The 14,405-nt window shown below is 34.2% G+C and overlaps 1 protein-coding gene across 2 annotated transcripts in view; it reads left to right on the top strand.

Moving 5' to 3' along the window:
- Window positions 1-14,405, top strand: part of BRWD3 (bromodomain and WD repeat domain containing 3) — a 140,016-nt gene that overhangs the window by 116,270 nt on the left and 9,341 nt on the right. Inside the window, exons 29-40 of one of the 2 annotated variants that reach the window (XM_008978138.4) lie at window positions 104-165; window positions 276-431; window positions 1,081-1,201; window positions 2,163-2,288; window positions 2,409-2,487; window positions 4,130-4,186; window positions 5,286-5,426; window positions 6,751-6,825; window positions 8,132-8,284; window positions 9,674-9,837; window positions 10,209-10,306; window positions 10,809-10,961. In XM_008978138.4, coding sequence (XP_008976386.1) covers window positions 104-165; window positions 276-431; window positions 1,081-1,201; window positions 2,163-2,288; window positions 2,409-2,487; window positions 4,130-4,186; window positions 5,286-5,426; window positions 6,751-6,825; window positions 8,132-8,284; window positions 9,674-9,837; window positions 10,209-10,306; window positions 10,809-10,961 — 1,385 coding nt within the window. Of the gene's footprint in view, window positions 1-103; window positions 166-275; window positions 432-1,080; window positions 1,202-2,162; window positions 2,289-2,408; window positions 2,488-4,129; window positions 4,187-5,285; window positions 5,427-6,750; window positions 6,826-8,131; window positions 8,285-9,673; window positions 9,838-10,208; window positions 10,307-10,802; window positions 10,962-14,405 lie in introns of both variants that reach the window. The other variant, XM_003824424.5, reaches the window with a different exon arrangement.

The raw sequence follows: 14,405 nt of genomic DNA, 5'->3' as shown, positions 1-14,405 counted from the left end.
CTTTTTCAAATTTCACCCCCAAGAAGTCATGTAAAATTGTGGTAGTATATGAAAGGAAGTACTATATGATTAATTTGATTTGCATCTTGTTATTTTTTAATAGCTGGGACAATAATGAGAGAGAAAAGATGAGCCCATGGGATATGGAGCCAATTCCAGAAGGAAGTAAATATGCTTTTAAAAAATGAATTATAATTCTTTTAAAAGTAAAATGGTAATCACATGATACTGGAAAATAATTTTTTCTAATTTTTTTTTTTTTATCTTATACCTAGCTGCCTTTCCAGATGAAGTTGGTGCTGGTGTTCCTGTCTCCCAGGAAGAATTGACTGCTTTGCTATACAAACCCCAGGAAGGAGAGTGGGGGGCTCATTCCAGAGACGAAGAATGTGAACGGGTTATTCAGGGCATCAACCACCTTCTTTCCCTGGGTATGATGAATGTGAAAAAATTTTAGGAGCATGCAGGAGAGCTAGGAAAATCAGCAGAAGTTTTAAGTTCTACAGAAGGATATGCAGTTTCTCACTGTACACTTCAGTTTTAACTCAAGAAGCACAGTGATTCTAGTTTTAATATTAGCAGTTTTATATGCTTGGCCAAAGTAATAACTGATAATTTTTTGTTTAGCAATCTGGGGGATAATAGTGAAGGTAACTGTGTAAGTGTCTTTTTCCTTTTTGAATCACTTTGATTCTCTAGCTATTCCTGAGCCTGACTTTGGATGGGTTTCTTGGTAAGGACAGTGGATGAGTAATGTATTTTACCCACATGAGTAGTTAAATTTGCTAAAACATGTCACTTGAGAAGTTTGGCATTTATCTAGGAAAGACAGAAATCTGAAGTTAAACCCAGTGCTCCTCTAATTTTGTTTTACCTGATTTGAACCAGTGTATCATGCATGATTCATAGATATGATGTCCAAATATAAAGAATAACGTTCTGTTTGTATAATGGAATCCTCATGGTTTTAGAAAAGTAGTATATCACCCTCCCTTCTTGTTTATATATGAATAAATGTTTGTTACCATGAGATGTTAATGTCCTTTATAGCTACCTTATTTGATTTTCATAATTTTGTAGATTTTGCCAGCCCTTTTGCTGTTCCAGTGGATCTCAGTGCCTACCCCTTGTATTGTACTGTAGTTGCTTATCCAACTGACCTCAATACCATCAGGCGGAGACTTGAAAATCGCTTTTACAGGTCTGTTTTTTTTTTAATCACTTATTATAAAATTTATAGCTTTATGGCTTTTGCTTTCCTTTTTGAGATCTGCATTTCCATAGTATAACATGATCATCCAAAAGACCCACACCAAAATTTCCTTTAAAAATTTAGAATATTAATTTCCCTTTATTTAGTAGATTCTCACTCTTGGGGATAGAGAAGAAAGGCTGAGAGGAAAATATAGGTAGTATAAATGGTGTGTAACACAAAAACTACATTTAACTTTAGTTTATTAAAGGCAATTTAAGTGGTTTGTGGATTCATCGTTATTAAGGTGCTACAAATTTGGAGCATGTTTAAATCCTCTGTTGGAGAATTTGGTCAGAGTTAATTAGATTTAGTTACCAGCACTGAAATATATACAGGAAAGGAGCCAAGTAATTTTTTGTTTTGGTTGGGATGAGAGATGATTATGGGAAGGTTGTAGAGGGCATATCTTGGTCCCTCTGTCATCCAAGTCTCCTACTGACGACAGTATTCCATGACTGGTTAATCTGCCTTTGCAATTGAGAACTGGTTGTATTTTTATAATATATTATTTTGATTTAATATTTATATCATGAAAGTAATTAGATAAAAATCTGTCATTTTTTATAATCTGTTTTTTTTTTCTTGCTCTTCTTGGCTCTTCCCCTGAAAACTAAACTAAACATTCTTTTGACCTTGTCAAATGACTCTTTACCCATAATGTCCTAGGTCAGTTCTATTTGAAGTTTTGTATATACATTCCAGTGGTTCAGAATCCCTGCTTGTGCTTTAAATACTGTAACTATATCATCTCTTTTTAGTGCTCATCAGTCAAATATATTGAGTTATATGCATATTGGAACACCTTTGACACACTGTGTTTAAGTACATATTTGTTCCATATTGTATATTCCTAAAATATACTTTAAATATATTAGCCAAGGCTAACAGAGTATTTTTTCTTTCACAGGAGAATATCAGCATTAATGTGGGAGGTACGCTATATTGAGCATAATGCCAGGACTTTCAATGAGCCAGACAGTCCTATAGTTAAAGCAGCTAAAATTGTAACTGATGTCTTACTTCGATTTATTGGGTAAGAAGCAGTTTTAGCTTCCAGAGAGTCTAACTTAACGTTTTTAAAAAATTAATTTAAAAAAAATTAATTGAAAAATTATAAAAATTACTGAAGCTATTGAAATGACTTGTTTCTTAGGGATCAGAGCTGTACTGATATACTGGATACTTATAATAAAATTAAAGCAGAAGAACGAAACAGTACTGATGCAGAGGAGGTAAGAATCACAGCATGATTAGTAGGAATGAGTTACTTTTCTCTTATTTGAAGTACAGTATTATGTGTAAATGTTGTAATTGGCCATGAACAGCAAAACAGATTTTTGAAATCTGGCTGAATACCGGCATCTTTTAAAGTGTACTTAGATGGCATATACCAAAAATAAAATAGAGCTACAGGGTTTATTCAGAGACAGGTGGCCAGTCATCATATTTGACACAGTGGATGTAGGTGACGAGAAATCAACACTTTATTTTCCAACATTTAGAAACAAGACAAGTGCTCAATATTTTAAAAGAATGCTTAGTTGATGGAAATTTCAGTAAGGATTTTATTTTCTATATGCTGTATAGAAAATATTAAAGTATTTTAAAGTTTCAGGCTTGAAAGTCTAAATTTTTGGTAGTTTCATGAAATTATTACTCGATTTCCTTTCTGAAAATTTATAAAGATAAATCAGTCTCTTCTGAATGAAATGGAAGTAGTACTCAGCAGACCCTCGTATTCCTGATTTTCCCCACTCATCTATGTTTCTAATTTACACAAAGCCGTATTTGACTGGAGGTTATGATAGAAACAAAAACCAAAATAGAGGTTGGAACAATATTGGAAAGTGATAATTCACAAATCTTTACTGGAAAACAATTCATCCCAGGGATGAGTGACTCACATATGCTAGATTGTGTTGCAGTGGCATGAGATATTTTGCATGTTTATATTATTTATACCGTTAATCTCCAGAATGGTAGATCTCCAATGCTGTTTTTTTTAATTTTTTTCATGAAAATGTGTCTGACTATGAAATATATTATTGCAGTTAAATGTTACTTACATAATAAGGAAAACATGATATACCAATTAGATATTATTATAGTTTCTTAAAACCTAAGAAAAATGTATCACTAATTTTTTTTATATTTTCTTATATATTCCTTATATTTTCTCTGACCTTTCACATAAATATATTTTAGCTCGAAATTTGATGTAGCAGGAATTTCACCTCAGAGTAGCACTATTTGGGTTAAAATAGAAAACTTAAGTAAAAATGTAACTCAACAGCTTTATTTTATTAGAAAGGAGTACCAATATCTCATGAGCTACTTTTTATTTTCTACTACATATTACCCAGTGTTTCACCAGTACTAGTGGTGCTTGGGTCTTGACTCTTCATATTAAAAAATTATCCCTTAGAGAGATACTTAACTGAAATAGATCTCTTTTCTATAGGAAAATATAAATGCATATTATATGAGACCTATTTCTTGAAATGTCAATGGAGTAATCATGAATAATTAATAATTGTATATTAAATAAGCATGTCATATAGAATAAGGTTTTTAAAAAATACTAACACTTAGATACAATTTTAGCAAATACCAACCACTACACTGTTCCCCTCCTTTCCGATTCTTGTTTAAAGAGAAACCTTGTTTAATTCTTCTTCCAGTATATTTTCCAGCTTGTACACTGCATATTGGGAAAGTTTGGTGTGAGTCTCCCTCTATCTTTTGTTCTACTTGCTGCTCCAGTGGGGAAAGTTAACTGTGATTTTATTTCCTGTTTATTTGTAAATGTCCATCTAATTTATATGACTTTGAATGTAACTTAACGTCTTTTCCCACTCTTCCTTTTTAATTAAGGATACAGAAATGGTTGATTTAGATTCAGACGGTCCTGGTACTTCATCTGGAAGAAGGGTGAGTAAATAAGTGAACTGCTGAGGAGATATGTTTTCAGGTTTCCTGTGTCAGTGATCCCTAAGACCAACCCCATATTTGGAGAATTGCTAGAAGGATTCTTGCAACTAAGTATATTAGGTATGCTCATTGATAATATTTATTAGAGTGATGCAGTAAGGGTACCCAGTTGAGTCATGGGGGAAAAGACACAGGCAGAGTCTGGAGAAATTTATGTACAGGCTTCCTTATGCTATTATTATCTTTCCCCTGTGAGGGGTCACATATTACACTCTTTTTCCAGCATGTGTGTGATTAGAGACTCAGTCCCCAAAGATTTTACTAGGGGCTGGTTATGTAGGTACCCTCTGACTAGCACGTACTAAGATTCCAGATTCCCAGAAGGAAATCAGGTATTCAGCACAAATCACATTGTTTATACTGTCTAGGTGCAGTAAACTGTCTTAATAATTTAGGAAGCCATTCAAATGCCAAGTTCCCAAATGCCAGCCAAGGGCCAACCTTGCAAGCAAATCCTGGCCTGCTATGTTAACTCTTTTGTGCAGACTTCTGCTCTATAATAATTAGACATGTAGTTATTTTGTATAAGGGACAATATATTTTGAAATACTGAAAGAGATCGTAACAAAATCAAATGGTACAGAACAGAATTTATCATGACCACAAAGGATTTCTGGGAAAAAAAATCATTCAAGTGTTCTTTTGAGAAAAATATGATGCCATTGTCAAGTATACTTAACTACCGGCAAATATTAAGGCTCTATAACTTGATCTTGTAGAGGAAAGAAGCATTTGTTCCTCTGTACATTATTTGAAGTTCAGATTTGAGTACTAGAATTCTTGCCATTTCCATGAATATAATGTCTAGGTTTTTTTGCTCATTAATTATTTTTGCCAGGGAAAATACTGTCTAATTTAAACTAAGAAACTAAAATAGCAGCTGCCATATATATATATATATATATATATATATATATATATATACACACACACACACACACATATACATACAGATAGGTATATTAACATTAGGGACTCATGAGAAAATCAACTGAGTTAAGGAAAGATCTTTTAGATATAACTCTATTAAAATCTGTAGGTCAAATGCCGAGGCAGAAGACAGTCTTTAAAGTGTAATCCTGATGCTTGGAAAAAACAATGCAAGGAACTATTGAGCCTCATTTATGAACGTGAAGACTCGGAGCCATTTCGACAGCCAGCCGATCTTCTTTCTTACCCAGTAAGCATACAGTTGTTTAAATAATTGTCAGTATGATAATTTCCCATAAATGTCCATGCTAAAATCTAGATAAGAGCAATTTTCTCACCTCTCCTTTCCTTTCTTTTTTTCCAGTCTTGATTGTGAAAGTAGTAGTGTGATTAGTGTGATTTTTAAAAAAATGTCATTGTGTCTTCAGTGTGTAAATTATACAGTTGTAAAACAAAAATTTGAATCAGAATTCATTTGCTGTTCTTTCCGACTTTTATTTCAGACGTTTATTTAATACATTTTACTAACCTCGAATACACCTCTGTACACTGTAGATGTTTGGTGACATGTCAATCCTGTGTAATTTATACTGAATGTGTTATCAATATGGCCACTTAGAGTAACCAGTATACCAGTATGACTTTTCTTTTCTTTTCTTTTTTTTAATTTTTATATATATATATATTTTATTATACTTTAAGTTCTAGGGTACATGTGCACAACGTGCAGGTTTGTTACGTACGTATACATATGCCATGTTGGTGTGTTGGTGTGCTGCACCCATTAACTCGTCATTTACATTAGGTATATCTCCTAATGCTATCCCTCCCCCCTCCCCCAACCCCCAACAGGCCCCGGTGTGTGATGTTCCCCTTCCTGTGTTCAAGTGTTCTCATTGTTCAATTCCCACCTATACGTGAGAACATGCGGTGTTTGGTTTTTTGTCCTTGAGATAGTTTGCTGAGAATGATGGTTTCCAGCTTCATCCATGTCCCAACCCAAATGTCCAACAATGATAGACTGGATTAAGAAAATGTGGCACATATACACCATGGAATACTATGCAGCCATAAAAAATTATGAGTTCATGTCCTTTGTAGGGACTTTTCTTTTCAATAAAGGTAAAAGGATGAGAACTTTGATTGTAGGATTTCTTTCCTGGGAGTGTATCTATTCATTGAAGTAGTATAGATAGCAAATCTATTTTAACTTTCTCAGAGAAGAGGTACAGCACTATTTTAGAAATACATCAGACCGTCTTATGAGCTTACTACACATTGGTCTTCTCTGTATACTGTAGGTCTCAGTTGGGAAAAAATATCATTCAAGTAAGGAACGAGATTGTGTTCAACAGAACTTGTTTGCTTGTAGGGAGTTTGGGTAAAATAAATTAGTCTTGTGTTTTTCATAGCAAAGGAGAATGACGAATGTACAATTCCTTCACCTTAAAGTACAGCCGATAAAACATGATTCCAGTGTATGGATCTTTGAGACTTAAGTCATAATTGTATTACACGTCTTGATATTTTGTTATAGTTGTCTGGAAACCAGTATATGTTCTTCACCCTAATAGGGTCATCAGGAGCAAGAGGGAGAATCCTCAGAGTCTGTTGTTCCAGAAAGACAACAAGATTCATCTCTTTCTGAGGTAGGCCTGGTAGTCTCTTAAAAGACATATTGATTGTTTTTACTTTCTAAACTCTCCATACTGTACATGAATCTTATAGTTTGTAAAGACTGTCTTCTAACTCTGCTTCCCTTTTTACCTTTGTTTGATTTTTTGGTCATTTATTTTTTTGTTCCTCTTTCTGAATCAACATGTGTTCTCAAGATTGTTCTTTGTATCCTCCTTGTAAATGTTTACTTTTTTATGTAGATCTGAAGCTACTGCAGCAGAGTAGAAAACATCAATTACACAATATAATTGTGTCTGTATTGCAGCTGATTATTCCCACTGGGACTTCATTCAGCAAGCAGTCTGAGTCTTTTAAATTTTGGTCATCATACTACACAAGTTCTAACATAAGCCATACTGTGTTAGAATATACTTCTGTTTTTTTTATGATTTAAGAAAATAAGATATATTTAGAATGTTTGTCATTTCTTCTCATACTTTGAAAAATATTTTCTCTCTTTTTATAATACCATTTATCTGCCCCTTCTGGCTTTTTGGCTTTTTCCTAGGAGGGAAATGTGGAGATTTTACTTCTTGATGATTCTAAATACAATAAGGGATCTAATACTGAGCATGGTTTTCACTCTGAAACTTGTTTTTGAGGCTTGTAGCATATATAGGAATTAAATATCAGATGTAACTCCATCTGATAACCCTAGGAAAATCTTTACTGGATTTAGGTTAAAATGAAATCTTTCCTCTTCCCTAATCAAAATCAAATGAATTATGGACCTATAAGATGGAAGACCTTCGATGAAGCAAAGGTATCACATTGATTTAAAATCAAGAAGGAGAAAGGCACAAACATGACCAATTTGACCCTGACCCTTAACTAATGACACTTAAGTAGAATGTTCTCATAGCAAGGAATCGTGGAAATATGTGCCTAATTTGTAGAGTGGAACAATTTAATGATACGTGAATAATCCCATCTTTTATCATTAAACAGTGTGCTGGGGTTTTGGAGGTTGTATCAGCCTTTAAGCAAGACATGGAAGCTGTAGAGATGAAGCCAATGGCTATGGATTTTCTATTCTTTACCTTCATAGTTATTTACGGTTATTACTGTGGTGTGAGGGCTAAGGCTTTCCCACAGACTTATGCTGTTTTTATGAGCCACCAAAAGATGTTTTGGGGTTGTGGGGAGGTAGTTGGCACATTGAAAAGCAATGTGTTTATTTCATGGTGTATCGTAGTAGGTGATACCAATTTTAGTCCCATTGTATTCCTTAATATTGCTATGCAGTTTGAGTATTTAATAACACATTCTTCTTTGTAGGATTATCAAGATGTTATAGATACTCCTGTGGACTTCAGCACTGTGAAAGAAACTTTGGAAGCAGGAAACTATGGTAGTCCTCTGGAATTTTATAAGGATGTTCGCCAAATATTCAACAACTCCAAAGCTTATACCTCTAATAAAAAGTCAAGGGTATGATTATTAGTTGGGTTAATTATCAGGCAGTTTTCTTTAACCAGTTACTGAAAATTGATCCTCAGTATCTTTTTTGAAACATGGATTGCTTGTTAGGCATGCATAAAGATACATTTAGCAGTCATTCTGAAATTAACCACCTTTTCCTTTCTCTTACTTGTCTCTTTACTCTTTAGTAATAAATATTTATAGGTACCAGAGAAAAAACAAGGAGAGGAGAGGTAGTAATTTAAGTATACTTTAATATGTCTAATAAGTGACTTAATAAATAGAAAGGTGATTGACAGTGTTGATTTATGTGAAATATTTTTATTAGCTCTGAACATGTACGTTCCATTTATTCTAACAAATAATGAACCATCTTGGGAAGTTGTAACTGCTTATTTATACTCACATTTAATATCTTCCCTATTTTTGTCAGAACTTAAAGTATATTGAGAATAGAAAAATAGTAATTAAGTTTTTCTTTTGAAATCACTGGTATCTGATCAGCTTTTAATCAGTTGCACAGTAAATATATACTTGCCTACTTCCACTTTATGGAAAACGCATTTCCACTAATTTCTGCAAACATAATTTGTTTACACTTGCTTCCCCCTCCCCCTTGATCCTGATTGCTAGAGTAACATTTTCTATAGAAAGTTTGGGAAACACAGAGAAGTATAAAGAAGAAAACAAAAATCACCTGTGAAACCTATCACCTATTTTTACTTACAGTTACTGTTTACTTCCAGGATTTTCTACATTAACACATATATCTACATATGCTTATAAATTCTTTAAAATAGTGGATTTCGTACTTTGAAGCATTTTTTGTTACTTAAGTGTTATGAATGTTTTCCTGTATCATCATGACTCTTTGAAAACAAGGTTTTTAATGGTATTCTGTTGTGTGGTTGTTTTATGTTATACTAACCAGTGTTCTTTGGCTAGGGATTTAGGTTGTTTCCAGTTATCCATTTTACATGAGTAATGCTATAGGTAATATCTTTAACATTATTGAATATATTTTTTATGTATATAATTCTGTGATATTTCCTTAGGACAAATTCCCAGAAGTAAAATTACTAGCCAAAGGATGTGTGTATCTTTAAGGTTTTTTTGTACAGACTGCATATTGTCCTTTAGAATGCTGTTTCAGTTTACATTCTCTCTTGCATTGTATCAGAGTCTTTTTTTCCCTACCCTTTAGAACATTGAATACTATACTTGAAAAACATTTATTTTTAGGTGAAAATGGTATCTTACTTCAGTTATTTGAGAAGAATTTTTCAAGTGAACAAATATTTTGTCTGTAACGTTGATGCTTAATATTGGTCTAGGCATGTTTATACCTTTTTTTAAAATATAAAACTAGTTAAGACTATATAATTTCTGCCTTCTCAGATCTATAGCATGATGCTGCGATTATCTGCCTTATTTGAAAGTCATATCAAAAATATCATCTCTGAATATAAGTCAGCAATCCAGAGTCAGAAGAGGAGAAGGCCACGGTACAGAAAACGTCTAAGAAGCAGCAGCAGTTCATTATCTAGTAGTGGAGCACCTAGGTATCATTACATTGATGCAGCATTTTTTGTTCTCAAAGCATTTTGTATGTATTACCTAATTTGTGAAAGTTTATGAATAATTTGGGGAGATCCCAAGAGGTCTTTTTTTGTTTGTTTCCTAAACTCTTATGCCTATGTAGAGTTAGTAATCAAAAGTACTATTTATGTGGGTTTTACTATCCCAGAAACTTTTTTTAAATTTTAATGATTGAAGTTTCACTGTCAAATTATCTATTTCATGAATTTTAGGGCATTTCCTCTTTGGCCAGCTAATAACTGACCTTGATACCTCTTTGTATCATACTGTCTATCATAATATGTTGCTAACAGAAAAAAAAAAAATGCTCGTTGTTACATATTTTTACTTCTAGTCCAAAAGGGAAGCAGAAACAAATGAAGTTGCAGCCTAAAAATGACCAGAATACCTCAGTATCTTATGCCAGGACTAGCTCTCCTTTCTCATCTCCTGGTAAATATGTCTTTTGTTTTTGGTGTTTTGTATCTCGGTTTAATTCTGATATTAAGGATATAGAAGAGGCAGCATGGTTTATAGTGCAAAGAACAATGGATTTAGATTTTTAAAAGTTGTGCTTTATTCCCAATTCCACTTGCTAGTTTTGTGTCCCTAAGTATGACATTAGGCCATATGATTCATTTTCTTTATTAGACTACATGAAAAGTCTCTTAGTTTTAAAATTTTATGATTAAATGATGCCTATAATATCTCAGAGCACTTACTACAATATATTTACCAACATAATATTTGAAAATTTATGATGAGCAATTGGACAAGTTTTTCTGACATTCACCCCTTTGTTCTCAAAATATTCATATCATTGTCTTAGAGAAACTTATAATTTTGGTGTTAGAATAAAATAACAGAGATATGGTTTCAAAAAGTAGCCTGTTTAACTTTCCTGAAAACATGATAATTATGTTAGTATTAAAATCTTTTAAAATGTAAGTTTCAGATGCTGCTGAAGGGCTTTCACTATATCTACTTGATGATGAGCCAGATGGGCCATTTTCTTCATCGAGCTTCGGTGGATATAGCCGAAGTGGAAATAGCCATGATCCAGGGAAAGCCAAATCATTTCGGAATAGAGTTTTGCCAGTTAAACAAGGTAGGAAATAAATACAGGACAAGACATTTATTATTTATTTCTTTATGATAGCAGATAAAACATTTAAAAGCTGACATGTTGACATACTAAAAACTAGTATATCCTTATAGTTAATGAGAATTCTGTCACGTATGAGTCAGATAGCATTTCATATTCATAACTGGGAACAGGCCATTAGCAGATTTCCAATAGCTATTTTCAAATGTATTTTAGTCTTAAAATGTAAAATGGGGCCAGGCGTGGTGGCTCACACCTGTAATCCCAGCACTTTAGGAAGCTGAGGTGGGAGGATCACTTGAGGCCAGGAGATCGAGATCAGCCTGGACAACAAAGCAAGACCTAATCTCTACAAAAAAAAAAAAAAAAAAAAGTAGCCAAATGTGGTGGCATACAACTCATACCTACTCGGGAAGCTGAGGTGGGAGGAGCGCTTGAGCCAGGAGTAGGAGACTACAGTGAGCTGTGATTGTGCCACTGCACTCCAGCCTGTGTGACAGAGTGAGACTCTGTCTCAAAAATAAATAAATAAAATAAAAGGAATTGGGAGAAAAAAACTAAATGAAGAGTTCTTTCCCCAAGCACATGAAGACACATTTAGGATTTTCCATATTTTTCATATTAATAAGAAAGGAGAGTTTCCAAAGTCATCTTTAAATAGGTCTCATATTTTTGTGGCCCACTACAGTAAAAATATGAGTCTGGGCTGAGAAATGAGCCTTCTTTCAGTCAATAACCGCTTCTACCACCTTCCTTAAGGTTTTCCAGTTATGTAAGTCAGATATCCTCTTCCTTAGGGGCCTGCTATATCACAAAGTCAGTGGTTTTCAGACTGTGCCCTGCCCATTTCTGGGGCATCCACAAAAGTACTTCAGGCATTCTCAGAAGAACCTTCTGCATTTAACCAGACAGTTCTGTTTGTTATTTCATATAAGGAGATGCTATTTTACTTTTTATTAGGAGAAAAATGTTCACTGCTTAAAAAGAAACACTGACCTAATTCATTATGTGCGTCTATCTTGGACCATACAAAGGACATCAATTATCATAAATATTTGAAGTTTATTGTTACTCAAACTTTCTTCTTATACTTAGGCCTATATTAGGGACCTTGAATGTATTCAGAGAAAGTTCTAACATGTTCGGCTATTTGAAGTTTGTGAAGAATAGTTAATATGCTTTTACAAATAATTTTATTGGAATATAGATTTTATTTTATATACATTTTAATGCAAGATTAAGTAGCTTATCCATTGTTATTTAACCATCAAATAACTTAAAAATAGGCTTTTCTGAAGATATTTTATAGTGGCTATGTAAGAAATGTTGAAACATATTTGATTACTTGAAAATAATTAGTGCCTTTGTTTTTCCCAGTTTACATCTTTAGTGTCTCCTCTGATCTTGCATACTTATGCCATTGCCTTTTTTCATTTTACCCTTCCTTCCACTGCCAAGATTAACCCATGCTTCCTTTATCTATTTTGTTTTTCCCATCCACAGAGTCGTTTATCCTTTATAGTACGGTGTCTGTCCCGACCACCCTTCAAAAGCTGTTCTCACACTCATCAGTACTCTTCAGTGGCCAACTAGTGTCTTTTTTTAGTTTTTAACTTCTCCATCTCTGTATCATTGCATGTTGTTGACTGCCTTCTCTATGAACTCTACTTGTAAGCTTCTATACTCTATTGATTAGCTTATATCTCTTATTTCTGTTTCTTCTGTTTGACTCTACTGCTCTGTATTTGCAGTTTGCCACTGTTTTTTGCTTGTTTTTGTCTTCCACAAATAAAGGAATCTAATGACTGCATCCGTCATCTTGATGTGATGACTCTCCAAATGCATATGCAGAGCTTAAATATCTCTTTATTCTATTAGAATAATTTCCAAGTGCTTCCTTAAAAAATAAAAAAATAAAAATCTTTGGTTGCTTATCTTCGCATCTCAAACTTGCTTCTTTTTCTGTGCTCACTATTTTAGTTAATGGCATAACCATCTTTCTTGCCACCCAGCTTAAAATCTCACAGTGTTTTTTGACTCTTCATTTATCCCTCATACCTAGTCAGTTGCCACGTTTTGTGAATTCCACAACTCTTTAATACCACTTAAATCTTCTATATAGTTTCTACTGCTATCACCTTAGTCTCCAGCCTGAAGTATTAGTCAGCTTGGGTTTCCATAACAAGATACCACAGACTGGGTGGCTTAAACAGCAGACATTCATCTTCTCACAGAGCTGGAGGCTCAGTCCATTGTCAAAGTGCCATATGGGTGGGTATCTGATAAGGGCTTTTTCCCTGGCTTCTATATGTCCACCTTCTTGCTTTGTCCTCACGTGGCCTTGCCTCTACAGAGAGACAGAGGGAAATACCTCTAGTATCTCTTCCTTTTCCTTTAACAACATCAGTCCTGTTGAGTTATAGTCCCACCCATATAACCTCATTTAACCTTAATTACCTCCCTAAATGCCCTAATCTCCAACTGCAGTCACTTTGGGGATTAGGGCTTCCACATATGAATTTTGAAGGGACACAATTCAGTCCATAACACCCAGACTTACTAGATTAATCTTGTAATTATCTACAGCCCTAGTCTTCTTTTCAATTCTTCCAGTCTGCTCTCTTGTTTCCTTCCTACCCCACTGGCTGGTCCTCCATTTTCTTTGTTGGTTCTTCTTTATCTTTAAATGTTTGAACATCTCAGGTCTCAGTCTTCAGCCACGTTGTCTCTCTTTACTTACTCACTCAGTGAGCTCTCCTAGTTCTCATTACCCTAAATATTATCTCTTTACTGAAAATTTCCACAATTATATCTCCAGCTCTACCCTCTCCCCTGAGCTCCAGACTGGTATATCTACCTGCTCTTTATTTCTTTTTTTTTTTTAAAAATGTCTTTTCTTGGATCTCTGTCAACATCTAAAATGGAATCTTGAGCCCTGCTCAAACCTGTTGCTCCTTCAGTGTTCTCTACCTTGGCAAAATATCTCTACCATTCACCCAGTTGCTTTGGCCATAAAACCTAGGAGTCAGTCTTCATTCTGTGCTTGACACTTGACATATAGTCTGTCAGCAAGTCCCATCAGTTCAACCTTTGAAATTAAAGGTTTCTCTAGAAGGAAATATTCCAAATATAATCACTTATCATCACATCTATTGGCATATCCTTTATCATGTCTTACCTAGAATACTGCAGTGGATGCCCAACTGGTCTCTCCTTCCACTTTCAGTCTTGCCTCCCCTGTGATCTTTTTTATATACAGCAACCATACTATTTTAAAAGTGTAAATCAGATTCTTTCTCCAGCTTAAAACTCTCCACTGGCACTCATCTCCTACTACTCACTGTTTTTCTATTCCACTCTGGTTATACTGGCTTGCTTTCTGTTCCCTCCTCTGGAATGTTCTTTCCCTACATCTGACTTCATTCAGTTATTTCTTCTAATACTACC

The sequence above is a fragment of the Pan paniscus genome, chromosome X (assembly GCF_029289425.2).
Source record: "Pan paniscus chromosome X, NHGRI_mPanPan1-v2.0_pri, whole genome shotgun sequence".
NCBI classification, from domain to species: domain Eukaryota; kingdom Metazoa; phylum Chordata; class Mammalia; order Primates; family Hominidae; genus Pan; species Pan paniscus.
This window is presented reverse-complemented; position numbering and strand designations above follow the sequence as displayed.